Genomic DNA, 23,546 nt, shown 5'->3' on the forward strand with positions numbered 1-23,546 from the left:
GTCACGCCCTCCCGCTGACACGGTCCCGTCACGCCACTCCCCCCACTGACACGGTCCCGTCACGCCCTCCCCTCCCACTGACACGGTCCCGTCACGCCCTCCCCCCCCACTGACACGGTCCCGTCACGCCCCTCCCACTGACATGGTCCCGTCACGCCCCTCCCACTGACACGGTCCCGTCACGCCCTCCCCCCCCCACTGACACGGTCCCGTCACGCCCCTCCCCCCACTGACATGGTCCCGTCACGCCCTCCCCCCCCCACTGACACGGTCCCGTCACGCCCTCCCCCCCCCACTGACACGGTCCCGTCACGCCCCTCCCCCCACTGACACGGTCCCGTCACGCCCTCCCCCCCCACTGACACGGTCCCGTCACGCCCCTCCCCCCACTGACACGGTCCCGTCACGCCCCTCCCCCCACTGACACGGTCCCGTCACGCCCCTCCCACTGACACGGTCCCGTCACGCCCCCCCCCCCACTGACACGGTCCCGTCACGCCCTCCCGCTGACACGGTCCCGTCACGCCCCTCCCCCCACTGACACGGTCCCGTCACGCCCCTCCCACTGACACGGTCCCGTCACGCCCCCCCCCCCCCCCCCACTGACACGGTCCCGTCACGCCCCCCCCCCCCCCCACTGACACGGTCCCGTCACGCCCTCCCGCTGACACGGTCCCGTCACGCCCCCACCCCCACTGACACGGTCCCGTCACGCCCCTCCCCCCATTGACACGGTCCCGTCACGCCCTCCGCTGACACGGTCCCGTCACGCCCCTCCCGCTGACACGGTCCCGTTATGCCCCCCCCCCACTGACACGGTCCCGTCACGCCCTCCCACTGACACGGTCCCGTCACGCCCCCCCCCCCACTGACACGGTCCCGTCACGCCCCCCCCCCCACTGACACGGTCCCGTCACGCCCCCCCCCATTGACACGGTCCCGTCACGCCCTCCGCTGACACGGTCCCGTCACGCCCTCCCCCCACTGACACGGTTCCGTCACGCCCTCCCCCCCCCCCCCCACTGACACGGTCCCGTTACGTCACGTCCCCCCACCCTCCACTGACATGGTTCCGTCACGCCCCCCCCCCCCCCCCCACTGACACGGTCCCGTCACGCCCCCCCCCCACTGACACGGTCCCGTCACGCCCTCCCACTGACACGGTCCCGTCACGCCCCCCCCCCACTGACACGGTCCCGTCACGCCCTCCCACTGACACGGTCCCGTCACGCCCCCCCCCACTGACACGGTCCCGTCACGCCCTCCCACTGACACGGTCCCGTCACGCCCCCCCCCCACTGACACGGTCCCGTCACGCCCTCCCGCTGACACGGTCCCGTCACGCCCTCCTCCCGCTGACACGGTCCCGTTACGCCCCCCCCCCCCCCCCCACTGACACGGTCCCGTTACGTCCCCCCACCCTCCACTGACATGGTCCCGTCACGCCCCCCCCCCCTCCGCTGACACGGTCCCGTCACGCCCCTCCCGCTGACACGGTCCCGTTATGCCCCCCCCCCACTGACACGGTCCCATCACGCCCCTCCCGCTGACACGGTCCCGTTACGCCCCCCCCCCCACTGACACGGTCCCGTCACGCCCCCCCCCCACTGACACGGTCCCGTCACGCCCTCCCGCTGACACGGTCCCGTCACGCCCTCCCGCCACTGACACGGTCCCGTTATGCCCCCCCCCCTCCACTGACACGGTCCCGTCACGCCCCCCCCCCCACTGACACGGTCCCGTCACGCCCTCCCCCCACTGACACGGTTCCGTCACGCCCTCCCCCCCCCCCCCACTGACACGGTCCCGTTACGTCCCCCCACCCTCCACTGACACGGTTCCGTCACGCCCTCCCCCCCCCCCACTGACACGGTCCCGTCACGCCCCCCCCCCACTGACACGGTCCCGTCACGCCCTCCCGCTGACACGGTCCCGTCACGCCCTTCTCCCGCTGACACGGTCCCGTTACGCCCCCCCCCCCCCCACTGACACGGTCCCGTTACGTCCCCCCACCCTCCACTGACATGGTCCCGTCACGCGCCCCCCCCCTCCGCTGACACGGTCCCGTCACGCCCCTCCCGCTGACACGGTCCCGTTACGCCCCCCCCCCCCACTGACACGGTCCCGTTACGCCCCCCCCCCCCCCGACACGGTCCCGTCACGCCCCTCCCGCTGACACGGTCCCGTTACGCCCCCTCCCCCACTGACACGGTCCCGTTACGCCCCCCCCCCTCCACTGACACGGTCCCGTCACGCCCCCCCCCCTCCACTGACACGGTCCCGTCACGCCCCCCTCCCCACTGACACGGTCCCGTTACGCCCCCCTCCCCACTGACACGGTCCCGTTACGACCCCCCCCCCCACTGACACGGTCCCGTTACGCCCCCCCCCCCTCCACTGACACGGTCCCGTTACGCCCCCCCCCCTCCGCTGACACGGTCCCGTCACGCCCCTCCCCCCACTGACACGGTCCCGTCACGCCCCCCCCCCCCCCTCCGCTGACACGGTCCCGTCACGCCCTCCCGCTGACACGGTCCCGTTACGCCCCCCCCCCTCCACGGTCCCGTCACGCCCCCCCCCCCCCACTGACACGGTCCCGTTACGCCCCCCCCCCCCCCCCCCCCCACTGACACGGTCCCGTTACGCCCCCCCCCCCCCCCCCACTGACACGGTCCCGTTACGCGCCCCCCCCCCCCCCCCCCCACTGACACGGTCCCGTCACGCCCCCCCCCCTCCGCTGACACGGTCCCGTCACGCCCTCCCGCTGACACGGTCCCGTTACGCCCCCCCCCCCCCCACTGACACGGTCCCGTTACGCCCCCCCCCCCCCCCACTGACACGGTCCCGTCACGCCCCCCCCCCCCTCCGCTGACACGGTCCCGTCTTGCCCCCCCCCCCCCTCCGCTGACACGGTCCCGTCACGCCCCCCCCCCCCACTGACACGGTCCCGTCACGCCCCCCCCCCCTCCGCTGACACGGTCCCGTCACGCCCCCCCCCCCCCTCCGCTGACACGGTCCCGTCACGCCCCCCCCCCCCCACTGACACGGTCCCGTCACGCCCTCCCGCTGACACGGTCCCGTCACGCCCTCCCCCCACTGACACGGTTCCGTCACGCCCTCCCCCCCCCCCCCACTGACACGGTCCCGTTACGTCCCCCCACCCTCCACTGACACGGTTCCGTCACGCCCTCCCCCCCCCCCCCCCCCACTGACACGGTCCCGTCACGCCCCCCCCCCACTGACACGGTCCCGTCACGCCCTCCCACTGACACGGTCCCGTCACGCCCCCCCCCCACTGACACGGTCCGTCACGCCCTCCCACTGACACGGTCCCGTCACGCCCCCCCCCCACTGACACGGTCCCGTCACGCCCCCCCCCCACTGACACGGTCCCGTCACGCCCTCCCACTGACACGGTCCCGTCACGCCCTCCTCCCGCTGACACGGTCCCGTCACGCCCCCCCCCCACTGACACGGTCCCGTCACGCCCTCCCGCTGACACGGTCCCGTCACGCCCTCCTCCCGCTGACACGGTCCCGTTACGCCCCCCCCCCCCCCCCCCCCCACTGACACGGTCCCGTTACGTCCCCCCACCCTCCACTGACACGGTCCCGTCACGCCCCCCCCCCCCTCCGCTGACACGGTCCCGTCACGCCCCCCCCCCCCCCCCGACACGGTCCCGTCACGCCCTCCTCCCGCTGACACGGTCCCGTTATGCCCCCCCCCCACTGACACGGTCCCATCACGCCCCTCCCGCTGACACGGTCCCGTTACGCCCCCCCCCCCACTGACACGGTCCCGTTACGCCCCCCCCCCCCCCGACACGGTCCCGTCACGCCCCTCCCGCTGACACGGTCCCGTTACGCCCCCCCCCCCCCCTCCAATGACACGGTCCCGTTACGCCCCCCCCCCCTCCACTGACACGGTCCCGTCACGCCCCACCCCCCCTCCACTGACACGGTCCCGTCACGCCCCCCACCCCACTGACACGGTCCCGTTACGCCCCCCTCCCCACTGACACGGTCCCGTTACGCCCCCCCCCCCCCACTGACACGGTCCCGTTACGCCCCCCCCCCCTCCACTGACACGGTCCCGTTACGCCCCCCCCCCTCCGCTGACACGGTCCCGTCACGCCCCTCCCCCCACTGACACGGTCCCGTCACGCCCCCCCCCCCCCCACTGACACGGTCCCGTCACGCCCCTCCCCCCACTGACACGGTTCCGTCACGCCCCCCCCCCCTCCGCTGACACGGTCCCGTTACGCCCCCCCCCCTCCACTGACACGGTCCCGTTACGCCCCCCCCCTCCGCTGACACGGTCCCGTCACGCCCCCCCCCCCCACTGACACGGTCCCGTTACGCCCCCCCCCCCCCCCCCCCACTGACACGGTCCCGTCACGCCCCCCCCCCCTCCGCTGACACGGTCCCGTCACGCCCTCCCGCTGACACGGTCCCGTCACGCCCTCCCGCTGACACGGTCCCGTTACGCCCCCCCCCCCCACTGACACGGTCCCGTTACGCCCCCCCCCCACTGACACGGTCCCGTCACGCCCCCCCCCCTCCGCTGACACGGTCCCGTCTTGCCCCCCACCCCCCCCCTCCGCTGACACGGTCCCGTCACGCCCCCCCCCCCCCCCCACTGACACGGTCCCGTTACGCCCCCCCCCCCCCCCACTGACACGGTCCCGTCTTGCCCCCCCCCCCCCCCTCCGCTGACACGGTCCCGTCACGCCCCTCCCACTGACACGGTCCCGTCACGCCCCCCCCCCCCCACTGACACGGTCCCGTTACGCCCCCCCCCCCCCACTGACACGGTCCCGTCACGCCCCCCCCCCCTCCGCTGACACGGTCCCGTCACGCCCTCCCGCTGACACGGTCCCGTCACGCCCTCCCGCTGACACGGTCCCGTTACGCCCCCCCCCCCCACTGACACGGTCCCGTCACGCCCCCCCCCCCACTGACACGGTCCCGTCACGCCCCCCCCCCCCACTGACACGGTCCCGTTACGCCCCCCCCCCCACTGACACGGTCCCGTCACGCCCTCCCGCTGACACGGTCCCGTTACGCCCCCCCCCCACTGACACGGTCCCGTCACGCCCCCCCCCCCACTGACACGGTCCCGTCACGCCCCCCCCCCCCCACTGACACGGTCCCGTTACGCCCCCCCCCACTGACACGGTCCCGTCACGCCCCCCCCCCCCCCCCCCCTCCGCTGACACGGTCCCGTCACGCCCTCCTTCCACATGCATTTCCCCAACAGTTGACACTAACCTTCTTCTTCACCAGCGACATGACTCCTATCCTGGTCAGGACCTGCTGCCTGGAGAGACCCTCTCGAGGTACCCCGTCCGCGAATGTCTCAGCACCATCAGCCCCAGGCTCGCACAAGTGCCTCATGAAGAGGGACACGTAGGCCCTATGATCAAACACACCGGGCCTTAGTGAAGCTCACTCAATAAACGAGTTTTAAAAAAAACAGCAAAGTTCCCAATATGAAGCAAAGAGGGCGGAGCGGACGTACTTGAACTCCTTCTCGCTCTTGCCACGCAGATCCCTGACCAGCCACTGGGAGTTGAAGGCATCCTGAGGAGGCATCCCCCACCTCATCACTGCATTGAGGAAGGCCTTTCTCTGACGAGTATTAAATCCTAAAACCTGTCAGAGGGGGTGGATTACAAAATACAGACATTTCAGCCTGGGAGATGCACATTCGCTTGCTTTGCTTGCGTGGCGGCCTATTTGAGTGTGGGAGGCAGCACGGCCCACCCCAAAGCCCGCACCCACCCCAACCTCGGACTGATACTGCCCATCCCTGGCCCAGAACCTGTTGCGCTGCCCCTCAAGGTGTGGTAATCCGGCACAGACTGGTGACTAGAAATCACAGTGTTCCTGGATCCTGTGCAGGTAAGCACCACACACCAGGCACCCCCTCGGCTATCGTCGAGCTCCCCTCTCCCGCCTACATAATTCAACAGAAACTGGGATTTCTGCCATCAGCAAAGCCAAAAGTGATCATTAAATAGTCACTGACCTCAGTCCCGTTTCACATCCCCCCCCCACCCCACCCCACACTGCAGCTGGAGACGGCAGTGACTGTATTGTGGTTTATTTCAGGACAGACACTCTTCTGTCTGCCTGGGGAAGTCATTCACAGTTTTTAATGTTTGTCCTGTATGAGGGAAGGGGCCGGGTCTCAAGACCCCCTCTAGGAAATCAAGACAGTCAACATCAGTCAGTGACTAATTCACATGAGTAAGGCTATCATCACTTGGCAAGCAGCTTACATCAGGACTTCAGCTCTAACCCTTTTCCCCCCTTCATCATTGCACGCCCTCCCTCCCGCCCGCCACTCGCCCTTCCACAAACAACTGGCCTCTGTTATAAAATGGTTACATATAACACAGACACAGGGAAAATGTGGTGGTTCACACCAGGAATGGTTGAAAAGTAGTCAGTACCTCCCCCCCCCACCCCCATTACCCCAAGACAGGAGAACTCCCCCTGCGTCCCCAGTCTGTTTGCGGCAGAAAAGGGATCTCGCTCATTGTAGTTCAACCCACAGGAATTTACAGCCACAGAAAGCAGCCATTTGGCCCAACACATTTGTGCCGAATCTTTACTGGTGCAATGTAAAACCAATCTAACTGCCCCGCACTCCCCCATAGCCCCCTGCTGCTCACGGTTACCTCGATGTTGCCACCGACTCGAGCCAGCAATGGTGGAAGCGGCTTGTCCCTCTCGGCCCGGAGCTGACGCTTCGATTGCCGGCGCCCTTCATGAACAAAGGAAAACGTGAACAGGAATAGCTTTACATTCATGGCTCTTTTATAGCATGTAGGGTAAGTACAATCTATATACAGTCCCACAGAGCGTATACATAAGAATTAGGAGCAGGAGGAGGCCATTCAGCCCCTCGAGCCTGCTCCGCCATTCAATAAGATCACGGCTGAACTTCGACCTCAACTCCACTTTCCCGCCCGATCCCAATATCCCTCGATTCCCTTAACATCCAAAAATCTATCGATCTCTGTCTTGAATATACTCAACGACTGAGCCTCCACAGCCCTCTGGGGCAGAGAATACCAAATATTCACCACCCTCTGAGTAAAGAAGTTTTTCCTCGTCTCAGTCCTAAATGGCCGACCCCTTATCCTGAGACTGTGACCCCTGGTTCTAGACTCCCCAGCCCGGGGGAAAACATCCTCCCTACATCTACCCTGTCAAGCCCTGTAAGACTTTTGTATGTTTCAATGAGATCACCTCTCATTCTTCTAAACTCTAGAGAATATCGGCCTAGTCTGCTCAATCTCTCCTCATAGGACAATCCCCCATCCCAGGATTCAGTCTGGTGAACCTTCGCTGCACTCCCTCTATGGCAAGTATATCCTTCCTTGGGTAAGGAGACCCAAACTGTACACAATACTCCAGGTGTGGTCTCACCAGGGCCCTGTATAATTGCAGTAAGACGTCTTTACTCTTATACTCAAATCCTCTTGTAATAAAGGCCAACATACCATTTGCTTGCTTAATTGCTTGCTGTACCTGCATGTTAACTTTCAGTGATTTGTGTACAAGGACACCCAGGTCCCTCTGAACACCAACATTTCCCAATCTCTCACCATTTAAAAAATACTTTGCTTTTCTATTTTTCCGACCAAAGTGGATAACTTCACATTTCTCCACATTATATTCCATTTATCATGTTCTTGCCCACTCACTTAGCCTGTCTCTATGCATCCTCCTCACAACTTACATTCCCACCTAGCTTTGTATCATCAGCAAACCTGGATATATTACACTTGGTCCCCTCATCCAAATCATTGATATAGATTGTGAATAGCTGGGGCCCAAGCATTGATCCTTACGGAATGCCACTATTTACAGTCTGCCAACCCGAAAATGACCAGTTTATTCCTACTCTCTGTTTTCTGTCCGTTAACCAATCCTCAATCCATGCTAGTTAGTATATTACTCCCAAACACATGAGCCCTGATTTTGTTCAATAACCTCTTGTGTGGCACCTTATCGAATGCTTTCTGAAAATCCAAATACACCACATCCATTGTTTCCCCCCTTATCTATTTTGCTAGTTACAACCTCAAAAACTCTTAACAGATTTGTCAAACATGATTTCCCTTTCAAAAATCCGTGTCGACTCTACCCAATCTTATTATTTTCTAAGTGCTCTATTGTCACCTCCTTAATAATAGATTCTAGCATTTTCCCCACTCCTGCTGTCAGGCTAACTGGTCTGTAGTTCCCCGTTTTCTCTCTCCCTCCTCTCTTAAATAGCAGGGTTACATTAGCTACCTTCCAATCTGCGGGAACCGTTCTAAAATCTATGGAAGTTTGGAAGATGACAACCAATGCATCCACTATCTCTATAGCCAACTCTTTCAAAACACTAGGATGTAGGCACCAGGTCCAGGGGATTTATCGGCTTACAGTCCCATTCATTTCTCCAGTACTACTTTTTTTTACTAATACGAATTTCTTTCAGTTCTTCATTCTCGCTAGACCCTTGATTCTCCATTATTTCCATAAGGTTTTTCATGTCTTCTTCCGCAAAGACAACACAAAGTATTTGTTTAATTTCCCTACCATTTCCTTATCCCCCATTATAATTTCTCCTGTCTCAGCCTGTAAAGGACCCACATTTACTTTCGCTAATCTTTTCCTTTTTACATACCTATAGAAGCTTTTACAGTCTGTTTTTATGTCTCTCGCTAGTTTACTCTCATTCTATTTTCCCTTTCTTTATCAATTTCTTGGTCCTCCTTTGCTGAATTCTAAAATCCTCCTAATCCTCAGGCTTACTGCTGTTTTTGGCAACATTACAAGCCTCTTCCTTTGATCTAATACTGTCTTTAACTTCGCTTGTTAGCCACGGTTGGACCACTTTACCTGTGGGATTTTTGTGCCTTAAAGGAATGTATGTTTGTTGTAAATTATGTATTAATTCTTTAAATACTAGCCATTGCTTGTCTACCGTCATACTTTTCGATGTAGTTTCCCAATCTACCTTAGCTACATAGTTTGCTTTATTTAGATTTAAGACACTGGTTTCAGATTTAACTAAATCACTTTCAAACTTAACGTAAAATTCTATCATATTATGGTCACTCTTCCCTGAGGGTCCCTTTACTACAAGGTTATTAATTAACCCTTTCTCATTGCACAATACTAGATCTAAAATAGCCTGTTCCATATTTGGTTCCTCAACATACTGATCTAGAAAACCATCTTGTACACATTCCATGAATTCGTCCTCCACACTATTACTGCAAATTTGGTTTGCCCAGTCTATATGTAGATTAAAGCCCCCCATGATTACTGGATTACCCTTATGACATGCACCTCTAATTTCCTGATTTATACTCTGCCATACATTACCACTGTTTGGGGGCCTATAAAACAACTCCCGCCAATGTTTTCTACCCTTGCTGTTTCTTAGCTCCTAAACTGATTCTACTACTTGATTTTCCGAGCTAAGATCCTTTCTCTCTACTGTCGTTATCCCATCCTTTATCAGGGCTACACCTCCTCATTTTCCATTTTGCCCATCACTTCTAAAAGTTAAGTATCCTGGAATATTTAGTTCCCAACCTTGGTCACTTTGCAACCACGTCTCTGTAATGGTTATCAGATCAAACTGATTCATTTCTATCTGCTCTATTAATTCATCTATTTTGTTGCGAATGCTTTGCACATTCAGATATAGTGCCTTTAGCTTTTTTCTATTTTTCCCTGATGTCACCTTAGTTAGTAATGCCCTGGGTAGGGGAAGTACAATCTATATACAGTCCCAGAGAGCTTGTAAGGTAAGTACAATCTATATACAGTCCCAGAGAGCTTGTAAGGCAAGTACAATCTATATACAGTCCCAGAGAGCTTGTAAGGTAAGTACAATCTATATACAGTCCCAGAGAGCTTGTAAGGCAAGTACAATCTATATACAGTCCCAGAGAGCTTGTAAGGTAAGTACAATCTATATACAGTCCCAGAGAGCTTGTAAGGTAAGTACAATCTATATACAGTCCCAGAGAGCTTGTAAGGCAAGTACAATCTATATACAGTCCCAGAGAGCTTGTAAGGTAAGTACAATCTATATACAGTCCCAGAGAGCTTGCAAGGTAAGTACAATCTATATACAGTCCCAGAGAGTTTTAAGGTAAGTACAATCTATATACAGTCCCAGAGAGCTTTAAGGTAAGTACAATCTATATACAGTCCCAGAGAGCTTTAAGGTAAGTACAATCTATATACAGTCCCACTGTAGCGCGTAGGACAAGTATAATCTATATAAAAATCACACACAGCTTGTAGGGAAAATGCAATCGATATACAGTTCCAGAGCGTGTAGGACAGGTACAATCTACACACCGTCCCAAAGAGTGTGTAGACTACGCACTCTCTATACAGTCCCATTTGCCCAGCATTTCTATCAGCTGGACCTCGTTAAACAAAAAATATCTAAGTGCAAACTGCCGATCCAGAATCGAGGGAATCAAAATTTAAAGAGAGACCTTCAGGCCTTTCATCAAAGTCTTCGTCCTCTTCCTCTGAGCCAACCGAGTATTCTGATTGGTTGTCTGAAACATCATCCTGCCAGTCTGCAGCACAAAAAAGAACGTATTAAAAAAAAAGGAAAACCTCACTTATTACTTGACTTTTCAACTTGTTATTTAAAAAAAACCACACATGATTCCCTGCACTTTATTTTTTTGGTTTTCTCACAGCAGGGCTGTGGCGGTCACTGAATTTCCTTCGAGGTAAACTTGCAAGCACTTAGATCGAAGAGACCGCTTGGTCAGCCAGCCCGGAAATATATTTTCGTTGGCGATTCGGTTTTGGTTTTACAACTCGGGCGAGAATGAATGGAAATCCATCTGAAGCTGGTGCTGCCCAGGTTGTTAACAATCGACCAGGATCGCAGGAAGGGGCTGCACAGGGAGCGGCGAGGAAATCAGCGCGTGCTCCGGAGCCCCAACCACTGGGCGTACAGAACGAAGCACTGAACGCGGCACTCGTCGACATTCAAGGGAGCATCGTGAATCGAGCGCACAAACCCATTCACTCCTCGCTGGGAGCCGAGCCCCGCACATTCTTCCCTTTACTCTCCGCTTCGGTTCAGCTCCAACATAAGATCAGAAATAGGAGCAGGAGTAAGCCATACAGCCCCTCGAGCCTGTTCCGCCATTCAATACGATGGCTGATCCGATCATGGACTCGGGTTCCCTTCCCTGCCTGTTCCCCATAACCCCTTAGCGTTTAAGAAGTCTATCTCTGTCTTAAATTTATTCAATGTCCCAGCTTCCACAGCTCTCTGAGGCAGCGAATTCCACAGATTTACAGCCCTCAGAGAAGAAATTTCTCCTCATCTCAGTTTTAAATGGACGGCCCCTTATTCTAAGGTCATGCCCTCTAGTTCTAGTCTCCCCCATCAGTGGAAACATCCTCCTCCCCCGCCCCCCACCCTAGCCTATAGGTAAAACCGTGTCAAAATCACAGTCAAGGCTGGCATAAGATTTGGGGCGTTCATCTCCCTTTCTATGCCAAGAAGGCTGCAGCACGGAAGAAGGACATTCGTCCCATCATGCCTGTGCAGACTGTGCCGATATTGTCTTGCATGTCTAAATTGCTCACACACCATGTCACAGCAAAGTCACATCTCACAACCCGCATCGGAGCAACATCGTGTGACTTATATCGAGAGCAGCTTACCCGGAGAGACTCACGGAGTTTAAACCTTTCTTTTCTGCAAACACGGCTGGGCTCCCCCTCCCTCTGCAGATGCGGCAGGCTATGAACTGGGGCTCCCCAAGGAGAGGAACTGCAAGCATCGAAGTATCCAACCGTGGCGGGGGGGGGGGGGGGGGGGGGGAGGAATATCAGTGAGCCGTACCACTCTGCACAGCTGCTCCAACAACGCCTTGGCTGGAACATAGCTCTTTACAGCCAACGAAGTACATCTGACGTGTAGTCACTGTTGTAATGTAGGAACCGCGGTCGCTAATTAGCGCACAGCAAGCTCCCACAAACAGCAAAGAGATAAATGACCAGACAATTTGTTTTAGCGACGTTGGTCACGGGGTAAATATTGGCTCCCCTGCTCTTCTTCCAAAAGTGGCCGTGGGATCTTTGACATCCGCCCAAGAGGGCAGACAGTTTAACGTCTCATACGAAGGACGGCACCACAGACAGTGCGGCGCTCTCTCAGCATTGGCACTGGAGTTGGGAGAAAACTGCAAGCTGCATTCACAAATGAAGCTCTTCCTCCTAACGGACGTCTTGGTCCGATTCTTCTCGTTGCCCGAGTTGTGAATGACCCGGTGCCGTTTGTGTACCCGTCTTAACCCATCGCGCGGAAAGCTCAGGCTACCCTGTCCATCCTGCATTCCTCTCACTCCCAATGGGCAGGGACGACGGCAGATGGACCTTGCCCTGACCGAGCCAGGGGCTGCGCCACTTTGAGGTCCCCTAATATCACTAAAAAAAAAGAGGATCCGGCCTTTGATCACACTGCTGTTTCCAGAACCTTGCTGTGCGCACACTGACGTCTCTCTACATTTACAACAGTGACTACACTTCAAAAAGTACTTCCTTGGCTGTAAAGTGCTTTGGGACACCCGGTGGTCGTGAAGGACGCTATAGAAATGCAAGTTCTTTACTAGAATTGTTGTTAACTTCAAAGAAAGCCCATCAGATTTACACCTTCGCAGACCTGGGCATCAACAACAGCTTGCATTTATATAGCGCCTTTAACGTAGTAAAACGTCTCAAGGCGCTGCACAGGAGCGTTATCAAACAAAGTTTGACACCGAGCCACACAAGCAGATATTAGGGCTGGTAGCCAAAAGCTCGGTCAAAGAGGTAGGTTTTAAGGAGGGTCTTAAAAGGAGGAGAGAGGAGAGGTGAGGTTTAGGGAGGGGATTTCAGAGCGTAGGGCCCAGGCAGCTGAAGGCACAGCCGCCTCCCTATCTCTGTAATCTCCTCCAGCCCCACAACACCCCTCTCCCCACCCCCGCACTGCCGCCACCCCTGGTGATCTCTGCGCGCTCACTTCTGGTCTCTTGAGGATCACCGATTTTAATCGCTCAACCGTTGGGCCCCCGATTCACCTTTTTAACGAAACATCTTGTAGCTCTCAACACCTCCATCAATCAGACAATCTCTTCACCGTCTCTATTCGAATTAAAAAGAATCCCAGTTCCCTCCTCTCTCCCCTCCCCCCCCCCCCCCCCCCCCGCTCCAGAATCTCGCCTCACAGGTAAAGGCTCTCAATTCCTGGGATAATAGAAAGGCACCGGCACAGAAAGAGGCCATTCGGCCCATCGAGCCTGTGCCGGCTGTTTGAGCGATCCAATCAGTCACACTTGTCCACCCCTGCTCTTTCCCCTTAAATATCCCGCAGGAGGGGACAGGGAGGGGGGTGGAGGGAGGGACAGGGTCAGACTGCACCGCCGGTTACCTTGGTCCTCCTGGGCGGCGTCGTTGTAGTTGACCTGCTTGCGGACCCGCTTGCCCTTGCCCAGGTTGCGTGCCAGGTCCTCCTGCTGCTGCTCGTAGTGGTGTCGCAGTAGCTTCTCCCAGTAGTCGGGGTCCACGTTCTCCTCCTGCTTGATGATCTCCCTCTCAACTTCCTCTTCCTGCAGGCGCACGAGTGTTTAAAAAAAAACTCTGTTAGCAAGTGTCGGAGCCAGTCAATCACCAGCGTCTCCACGGGGACCAAGGGGGTCGAAATAGTGCACGGCCGGTTTCGAGGCGGTGTCACCGCCCGAGTGCTGGTTTTAGCGGTGGGCGTTAGGTGCAGGCTCAAACGGTCAAATTCAGCCTTTACGCCCCAAGATGAGAGAGCAGCACTTAAAAGTGGCGTGGCACACTCATCCTCGGGCGGGAGCTCAGGAGGCCGACTGAATTTCCCGACAGGAGGCTGCCGCCATGCTAGGAAACAAAACGGGAATCCCCGCTGTACAAGGAATGAAAAATTGAGGAAATAAAAAAAAAAACTTAACTTAGAACTGTAAAAATTTAGAAGAGTTAAGGAATACAATTTCAAAAATTGCAGATGACACCAATTTGGCGGGTGAGAGGGAGGGGGGATAGAGTTAATACTGAGGAGGACTACGACAACATACAAGAGGACTTTACTAAACTTGCAGAATTGGGTGTGTAAATGGCAAACGAATTTCAACATAGACAAGTGGGAGACGGTACGTTTCTGCAGGAGGAATAAGGAGGCCACGTACTCCTTGGAAAATGAGAGTCTAAATGGGGTTTCCGATCGATGACCTTGCATCAGAACTCACCGACCCGAAACGTTAACTCTGCTTCTCTCTTGCCACAGATGCTGCCTGACCCGCTGAGTACTTACAGCAGTTTCTGTTGTTATTTCAGATTTCCAGCATCCGCAGTATTATGCATTTTTTCCCCTTATGTTATAAAATTGATTTTCGCTGTACATATTTCAGTGGGTCAGAAAATACATCGGCATTGTGACAAACATGTACATAAAAAATAGGAGCACAAATCGGCCATTCGGCCCCCTCGAGCCTGCTCCGCCATTCAATAAGATCATGGCTGATCCGATCATGGACTCAGCTCCACTTCCCTGCCCGCTCCCCTTATCGGTTAAGAAACTGTCTATCTCTGTCTTAAATATATTCAATGTCCCAGCTTCCACAGCTCTCTGAGGCAGAGAATTCCACAGATTTACAACCCTCAGAGAGAAGAAATTCCTCCTCATCTCAGTTTTAAATAGGCGGCCCCTTATTCTAAGACCATGCCCCCTAGTTCTAGTCTCCCCCATCAGTGGAAACATCCTCTCTGCATCCACCTTGTCAAGCCCCCTCATAATCTTATACGTTTCGATAAGATCACCTCTCATTCTTCTGAATTCCAATCAGTACAGGCCCAACCTACTCAGTACTAGCAGCGTGACTTTTAGATGGATAAACTTGCAAAATGGGCGTGTAAATTCAGATGCTAGGGCCGAAACTCAAGAGTCTCAGAAAGACTCGTGACTGCCTGTTTGCGGCGGCCACGCATCGGAATCCCGTTGCCGCGGCTTTGTGGTCAACTGGCCGCTCCGACCCAAATTCAGGTCGGGGATTTTTCCTGATTGCGCTCCAATGCCGATGACCGCCGCAAGCGCGTCATCAGAACCCGAACTGCCGCTTACCCTCACCTGAAGAATACACTGGCCGGAATTCAGATCGAAAAATCGTAGCCTCACCGCGCGGTTCCTCGCTCGCCCTCGCCCCCGCCCCCCCACCCCCAGCCTTTTCTGTCCATCCACCTTATCCGGAGTGTGGCGGCCCTTCAAGGGGAGGGCCCACTGCCGCCATGTATTTATTTTTGCCGGCCAACATCCCGATCAAACCGGCAAGATAGTGCCCACGGGTTCAGCCGGGCCACCAACGGGCAGCCTGGCACCCCCTCTCTCTTGGGCCCGGCTGAAACCCTTCCTAGTGACCTAAGATTTAAAAATGCCCGATTCTCTCCCCTTTAACGGAGGGCGAGAGCGTGGTGACGCACACGTGCACTGTGACGTCACCACTACTGCACCGCTGATCAACAGCGGCAGCGTCTCGGTCCCTCAGCCTGCCTTCCTGTCCATCTCCCGCCCCCACAGATTTCCGTTGGGACTGAATTTCGGCCCTGCTGTCTCTCCGAGAAGCGACACCTCTGATGGGCAGGCGGAGTTCGAGGTGGAGCACTCGTGATGCAAGCTCCAGACTACACAGTACTGCTGCGTTTTCTGAACCCGTCGCCTTATTCCGCCAGCCTCACTTACCTTGTCCTCCTCCCGGACGACATACTGCGCCACCTTGAAGGAGGTGAGGTACTCGTTCATGATCTGCACGTCCGGCTCCTCCGTCGCGTCTTGGTTCCTGTCCAGCAGCCGATCGATGGCAGCCCCGTCGTAGTGGATCACGCTGCTGTCTTCATCCCGGTTATCGGCTGGGAACACAGCGGAAAGGGAGAGGTGAGCGCCACGCGAGGCTCCGCGCGTTCAGGAATGACCGCGGCAACGAGGGGCAGGGGAATGTGAAAATGGATTCTGGAGCCTCTTCCCTACTCCAGCCCACAGAACTGATCCATACACCCCCATAAGATGCCACGTCCGATTCCCAGTCCAGCACTGAGATTCAGGACGTCCTGAGGTTGTGAAAGGCGCTATATAAATTAAATCTTTTATTCCCCCCCCCCTCTCTATCTCTCAACTCAGCTGGCCGAGCGGTTTATAAGGTGAGGGAGCGAAAGTCCACGTTACCAGAGTACCTCGAATGTTCTTGCTGGGCAGTCTGTGGGATCAGCATGGCAGGGGTAAAAACAAGGCTATGCTCACAGGAAAGTAAAATGGTAGAATGTGCAAAAATCAATCAGCCATATCTGTAATGGTCTGGAATGTGTCAGCTTGGTCGCTGGTGTTTAAGGGAATGGGAGGGTTTATGACAGCAATTAGATTACTTGTGTTTATGATCATGGTTATTCTGTTGGCAATTGTATGTATCTTTGATGCATTATGATTTATTGGCAATATGCATGGAATATAGTGATCAACGGTGACGTTTGGTACAAGAGATACGAGTGAACTGCTCAGCAGCTCGCTCTCACACTGGAACGGTGCATAGGTTGAACCTCTCTTATCCGGCACCCTCGGGACCTGGCCTTTTCCGGATCAGGGATTTTGCCGGACGAGGGGAGGTCAGGTTAAATAGGATGGTACAGGTATTGAGCAAGGGGATATATCGGGACTGGCTGGTTTGGGGCTGGGAGTGTGGCAAAGAGATCATGGGAGGGGGTGGATCGCGGGGTCAGGCCAGCGATTGCGGGAGTCGGCAGCGAGGAAGGACTTCAATTTGTTCATGTCGGAGTTCTGCGCATGTGCCACCCGGTGGCCGGGAATGGTGCTGGGTGAGGGGTAGTTCTGGATGAAGGAGTTCTGGATGAAGGAGTTCTGTGCATGCGCCACCCAGTGGCCGGGAATGGTGCCAGACGAGGGGTAGTTCCAGATAAAGGAGGTTCAACCTGTAGTATTAAAAGACCTGTGCACTCATACTGGCTGTGATGGTATGAAGTCCTGATCCTGCATTGCTACCACTAAATGTGCGTGCAATCTGGCATTTAAACTTACGAGACAAAAAGAAAGCAGTCCAACAGAAGGTATTATGCAGAGTTTGCAAAAAAATAAAATATCCAGAAGCATGACAGCAAAAAGAAAACCCAGCAGCCTGAGTAATCTCAGCACGAGCGTCCCCCACCCTCTGCCGTTTTAGTTTTCCTGCTCCAGTTATAGAATTGTATAGAATTTTACAGCACAGAAACAGACTATATATGGTCCACACGAGCCTCCTCCCTCCCTACTTCATATCCATCTATTCCGTTCTCCCTCACGCCTCCCCTTAAATGCATCGATATTATTCGCCTCACACTCCCTGTGGGAGCGAGTTCCACATTCTCACCGCTCTCTGGGTAATGAGGTTTCTCCTGAATTCCCCATTGGATTTCTTGGTGACTGTCTTATATTGATGGCCTCTAGTTTTGGACTTCCCCCACAAGTGGAATCATTTTCTCTATATTTACACCGTCAAACCCCTTCATCAGGTCACCCCCTCGGCCTTCTCTTTTCTAGAGGAAAGAGACCCAGCCTGCTCAGTCTTTCCTAACAAGCATAACCTCCCCGTTCTGATATCATCCTTGTAAATCTTTTTTGCACGTTCTCCAGTGCCCCTATGCCCTTTTGTGTAATATGGAGACCAGAGCTGTGCACAGTACTCCAAGTGTGGTCCAACCAAGGTTCTACGCAAGTTTGACATCATTTCTGTTTTGAATTCTATTCCTCTAGAAATTAACTCCACATCTGGTGGGAAAGAAAGACTTGGATTTATATAGCGCCTTTCACGACCACTGAACGCCTCAAAGCGCTTTATACCAATGAAGTACTGTTGGAATGCAGTCACTGTTGTAATGTGGGAAACGCCAATTTGCGCACAGCAAACTCCCGCAAACAGCAATGTGATAATGGCCCAGATAATCTGTTTTTGTTATGTTGATTGAGGGATAAATATTGGTCCCTGGACACTGGGGAGAACTCCCCTGCTCTTCTTCGAAATAGTATCGTGGGATCTTTTACATCCACCTGAGAGAGCAGACGGGACCTCGGTTTAACGTCTCATCCGAAAGACGGCCCCCTCCGACAGTGAGGCGCTCCCTCAGTACTGGCACTTGGGAGTGTCAGCCTAGATTTTTTGCGCTACCCACCGAGCCACAGCTGACGGAACAGTTCCTCCCTTTCCCACCAAGGTTCGATTCCCCTTCCGCCTTCTCACCTTCGATGTCCCCTTTGAAGAGCTCCTCTGTGCCGAACTTGAGGATATCGTCCAGCTCCTGCTTGGACATGCTGCCGGTCTTGGAGCCCAGGCCGGGCCGCACCACCAGGTGAGTCAGCATCATCTTGCGCTTGGCCACCTGCGTGATCCTCTCCTCTACGGAGGCCCGGGTGACGAAGCGGTAGATCATCACCTTGTTGGCTTGGCCGATGCGGTGAGCTCTGCTGAAGGCCTGAAGTGCAAAGGGCACCAAAGTCAGGAGGGGATGTGGGGGGTGGGGGGCGGGAACGGGATGGGACGCGCAGCAGCAACATTCAAAATCAACCCGACTTTCTGGGAACACCAAAGGAGGCCATTCAGCCCCTCCGAGCCTGCGCCACCCTTTAACTAGATCGTGGCTGCTCTGCGCCACACTTACCCACTTTTGCTCCATACCCCTGGTCACCCTCACCCAAAGATCCATCGACGAAGGGTCACTGACCTGAAACGTTAACTCTGTTCCTCTCTCTCCACAGATGCTGCCTGAGTATTCCCAGCATTTGGACTTTATATTTCAGATTCCAGCATCCGCAATATTTTGCTTTGGTGAAAGATCTAGCGCTCGCAAGGCTTGAAATTTTCAATTCGCCCCCAGCATCCACAGCTTTTTCTGGGGAAGGCATGGTGGGGGGGGGGCGGGGGGAAGAAAGAGGTCCAGATACCCACCCCGCTTTGTGTGAAGAAGTGCTTCCTGACATTACCCCTGAACGGCCTGGCTAATTTTAAGATTACACCCCCTTGTTCTGGACTCCGCACCCCTCCCCACCAGAGGAAACAGTTTCTCTCTATCTACCCTATCAACTCCTTTAATCATCTTAAACACCTCGATTAGATCGCCCCTTAATCTTTTACACTCGGGGGAAAACAAGCCCAGTCTGTGCGACCTGTCCTCATGGTGTAACCCTTTTAGCCCTGGGTATCATTCTGGTGAACCTGTGCTGTAGCCACTCCAAGGGCAATAGAATCACAGAAATTTACAGCACGGAAGGAGGCCATTTCGGCCCATCGTGTTCGCGCCGGCCGACAAAGAGCCACCCAGTCTAATCCCACTTTCCAGCTCTCGGTCCGTAGCCCTGCAGGTTACGGCACTTCAGGTGCACATCCAAGTACTTATTAAAGGTGGTGAGGGTTTCTGCCTCTATCACCCTTTCAGTCCGTGAGTTCCAGACCCCCACCACCCTCTGGGTGAAGACATTTCCCCTCAAATCTCCTCTAAACCTCCCCCCAATTACTTTAAATCTATGCCCCCTGGTTGTTGACCCCTCTGCTAAGGGAAATAGGTCCGCCCTATCCATTCTACCCAGGCCGCACATAATTTTATACACCTCAATCAGATCTCCCCTCAGCCTCCTCTGTTCCAAAGTGCACAACCCCAGCCTATCCAATCTTTCCTCATCGCTAAAATTCTCCAGTCTTGGCAACACGCTCGTAAATCTCCTCTGTACCCTCTCCAGTGCAATCACACCTTTCCTGTAATGTGGTGACCAGAACTGCACGCAGTACAGCTGTGGCCTAACTGGTGCTTTATACAGTTCAAGCATAAGCATCCTGCTCTTGTATTCTATGCCTTGGCTAATAGAGACTAGTATTCCGTAGGTCTTCTTAATCACCTTCTCTACCTGGCCTGCTACCTTCAGGGATCTGTGGACCTGCACTCCAAGGTCCCTTTGTTCCTCTACATTTCTCAGTGTCCTACCATTTAACATGCATTCTCTTGCCTTGTTAGCCCTCTTTAAATGAACAACCTCACACTTCTCCAGATTGAATTCCATTTGCCACTGTTCTGCCCACCTGACCAATTCATCGATACCTTTCCGCAGTCTACAGATTTCTTCTTCATTTTCAACCACACAGCCGATTTTAGTATCATCTGCAAACTTTTTAAATCACACCCCGTAGATTCAATATATCCTTCCCGATCTCTGACCTGGGCCGTAGTAGAGTTCCTGTAGTTCAGGACCGTTCCATGAAGCTTCAGAGGCCACATATAACTCCTCCTCTCCACTAAAAGGCAGATATTTAAGTTTGCTGCTGCTAATGCATGTGCTGATTCATCCAGCAATCAGGCAACAGGGCTAAAGACAGCCCTTGCCAAACATTTAGGCCCCATGGAATTCAAACCGCACAGGTCAGAGGACAAGAAATACAAGGGCAATGGAAGATCTTTGTGTGTCATATTGTCAAGCCTTGTATACCCAGCGAGGGTTCATTGCTACAATTGCTCTCTAAGTGTCCCACTCGCCTCCAGCTAAGGAGGGGAGAGATCGTCAAGTCCCCTAAACTGCCCTCTGAAATGGCCGAGTTGTACAACGTGACTCATCACCACTTTCTTATGGGGCAACGAGGGATGGGCAATAAATGCTGGCCCTGTCAGCGACGTCAACGTCCAATGAATAAAAAATTACCCCCCCTCTCCAATTGGCCAGATATTAGCACCACCCCCGCCCCTCCCCCATTCACCACCCAGATTTCACCCCCCAGGATATTATCACTACCCCCTCCCCTCCCCTAGTCAACCCCCGGATATTATCACCACCCTCTCCCCTCCCCCATTCATCTCCCAGGATATTATCACCACCCCCTCCTCCTCTCCCCTAGTCAACCCCCGGATATTATCACCACCCCCTCCCCTCCCAGGATATTATCACCACCCCGTCCCCCCCCTCCCCTAGTCAACCCCCGGATATTATCACCGCCACTTCCCCTCGCCTGTTCACCCCCCGGATATCACCACCACCCCCTCCTCTCCCTCATTCCGTACCTGGATATCATTGTGGGGGTTCCAGTCCGAGTCGAAGATGACGACAGTGTCGGCCGTGGCCAGGTTGATCCCGAGCCCCCCGGCCCTGGTTGACAGCAGGAAGCAGAACTGCAGAGCCCCCGGTGCTGAGGAAGGACAGACAGAGCCAGCGTGAGACGGGGAACGGATGGGGAGAGAGTGGGGGAAATTACGGGCAAACCCGCCCCGGAAACAGATTCAGGCTCAGCTCCTACAACACTCACCGTTGAATCGATCGATGGCCTCCTGCCTCATGGCGCCGGTGACACTCCCGTCAATCCTTTCGTACTTGTAGCCCTCATATTCCATGAAGTCTTCCAACAGGTCCAACATTTTCGTCATCTGAAAAAGGGGAAGCCAGCGTCAAAGGTGCTGTAAGGTTTTGTCGGAACAAAGTCCAGTTTCAGAGAATATACTACCTTGAAAGTGATTTGTGTAAATATCAGCACGCCAAAGGTCACTGCATTAGCATCAAATACTTTTGCCGGTTGTTTTAATGGACGTGCCAACTAAAGACACAATCACACAACACAGGCTCACCTCCAGGGCTGTACTGAACAAGCACGGTATTGCCAGGGAGGCTTTAAGCCACCCGTTAAGTGAAGGTTCACACTTTGTAGGTTTCTGAGCACTGAGATTCTCGGGATACCACTTTCACGCACACCCTCCAAGCCACTCTGTGCAAGGACAATTCCTTCTGGTTAAGTACGCTACGGACAGTATAAGCACAGTGGGAAAGTTCCTTCTGGTCTGTGTGTTAGTGACTTTACAAACATAGCGACGCTGATTGGAGTGCGGGCACGTACAGCAGGAGGTCGGGGCGAAGGAGCAGCAAGAGATCGCAGAGCGACGTGATCGGGGTCCAGGAGAGGCGAGGGCCCAGGGGCAGCACGGGCCAGCCCACACTGCGATATGTGTGCGCACTAGGTCCGTGCAGCAGAGCTGGTCTCCAGTCGTCTTGGTTAACCCTTGCCACTGGACCAAGCCCGAGCTCTGTCAAGCCCGTGTGGTGGCTGGTGTGCATTCTCTCTCTGAGCTGTAAATAGACTTAGCCTGATGTAATGTATGCACCTGTGAGTATGCTCACAGGTTTGTAGAGCTGTTGCTCTCTTCCGCGCCTACATCCAGGCCAGGGTGTCCCTAGAGATGGAGCATGCAGCGTCCACCGGTACGCTCGCGGCCTTCCGCGAGAGGTGGGCACCGGAGGGACTGGAGTGCATCATCACCCCCGGCAACTAAATTTTAATTTGATTTTATTTGTTTTAAAGTCTAATTTATTTTAAATGCCGGTTTTAGTGTTCCCCCTCCCCTTTTATAGGGGGTACTTGGAAAAAATTATGATTTTAGTGCCCAAAAACCCCCCCCAAAAAAACACAAAAATCACCGTAAAAACAAAAAAAAAACAAAAAAAGGGCACGTGAAAAGTGTTTGGAGTGTCCCCCAGATCGGGGGGCACTTGATTTAATGTTGATTTTGTTTACTCCAAAAGAGTTGTAGAGCTGTTGCATTGAGAGTGGCTCAGCCAGTCACTTGATGTTCACAAGACTCAATCAAACCCCAGCCAGTTGGGTTCGGGAGATCCACAATGAGGTATGCAGATGTGAGCCTGGTGGATGAACTGGTAATGTGTCGTGTGATTGTTAAACCTTTGTTAATAAACCAACTAGTTCTTAATAGCAATGTGTTGCTATGAATTCTTAAGCAAAGAACCCACGAAGCAAATACATTACACAGCTATCTAGCTCATTCAGCGATCTGTAGATGAACCAAGAGTTCTGTGGCCCTGGGAGCACTTTGTCCACATGTCAGACACGAGACTCCCAAAGCAAGCGCTCTACTCAGAACTCCTACACGGCAAGCGAGCTCCAGGTGTGTAGACGAACCTTTTCAAGGACACCCTCAAAGCCTCCCTGATAAAGTGCAAAATCCCCACTGGCACCTGAGAATCCCTGGCCCAAGACCGCCCAAAATGGAGGAAGAGCATCCGGGAGGGCGCTGAGCATCTCGAGTCTCGTCGCCGAGAGCGCGCAGAAATCAAGCGCAGCGGAAGGAGGGTGCGGCAAACCAGACTCCCCGCTCACCCGTTCCTTCAACCACTGTCTGTCCCACCGGTGACAGGGACTGGAATTCCCGTATTGGACTGTTCAGTCACCTGAGAACTCACTTTTAGAGTGGAAGCAAGTCTTCCTCGATTCCGAGGGACTGCCTATGATGATGATGACCGTACCTGAGAAAATATCAGCACTCTGTGGCCCTGGGCTTTCAGCTTCTTCAGCATCTTCTGGAGCAGTGTTAGCTTCCCGGAGGACTTGATCAGCCCGCTGCCTTCATACGCACCGTTCGGTAACTTTGCAGACTCCTGTGGCAGAGAGAGACGGCGCAACAGACACTCAC

General features: G+C 55.0%; 1 protein-coding gene across 2 annotated transcripts in view; it reads right to left on the bottom strand.

Moving 5' to 3' along the window:
* The window catches only part of LOC139232644 (chromodomain-helicase-DNA-binding protein 3-like), a 115,758-nt gene that overhangs the window by 28,951 nt on the left and 63,261 nt on the right, over positions 1–23,546 (bottom strand). For both annotated transcript variants that reach the window (XM_070863093.1, XM_070863094.1), the window contains exons 20-29: positions 23,380–23,511; positions 21,377–21,494; positions 21,135–21,259; positions 18,335–18,566; positions 15,796–15,962; positions 13,471–13,648; positions 10,526–10,612; positions 6,686–6,771; positions 5,521–5,654; positions 5,271–5,415 (exon numbers count right to left, since the gene is read on the bottom strand). In XM_070863093.1, the coding sequence (XP_070719194.1) occupies positions 5,271–5,415; positions 5,521–5,654; positions 6,686–6,771; positions 10,526–10,612; positions 13,471–13,648; positions 15,796–15,962; positions 18,335–18,566; positions 21,135–21,259; positions 21,377–21,494; positions 23,380–23,511 (1,404 nt within the window). The remainder of the gene's footprint in view (positions 1–5,270; positions 5,416–5,520; positions 5,655–6,685; positions 6,772–10,525; positions 10,613–13,470; positions 13,649–15,795; positions 15,963–18,334; positions 18,567–21,134; positions 21,260–21,376; positions 21,495–23,379; positions 23,512–23,546) is intronic.

This window comes from Pristiophorus japonicus, chromosome 20 (genome assembly GCF_044704955.1).
Source record: "Pristiophorus japonicus isolate sPriJap1 chromosome 20, sPriJap1.hap1, whole genome shotgun sequence".
Classification (NCBI taxonomy): domain Eukaryota; kingdom Metazoa; phylum Chordata; class Chondrichthyes; family Pristiophoridae; genus Pristiophorus; species Pristiophorus japonicus.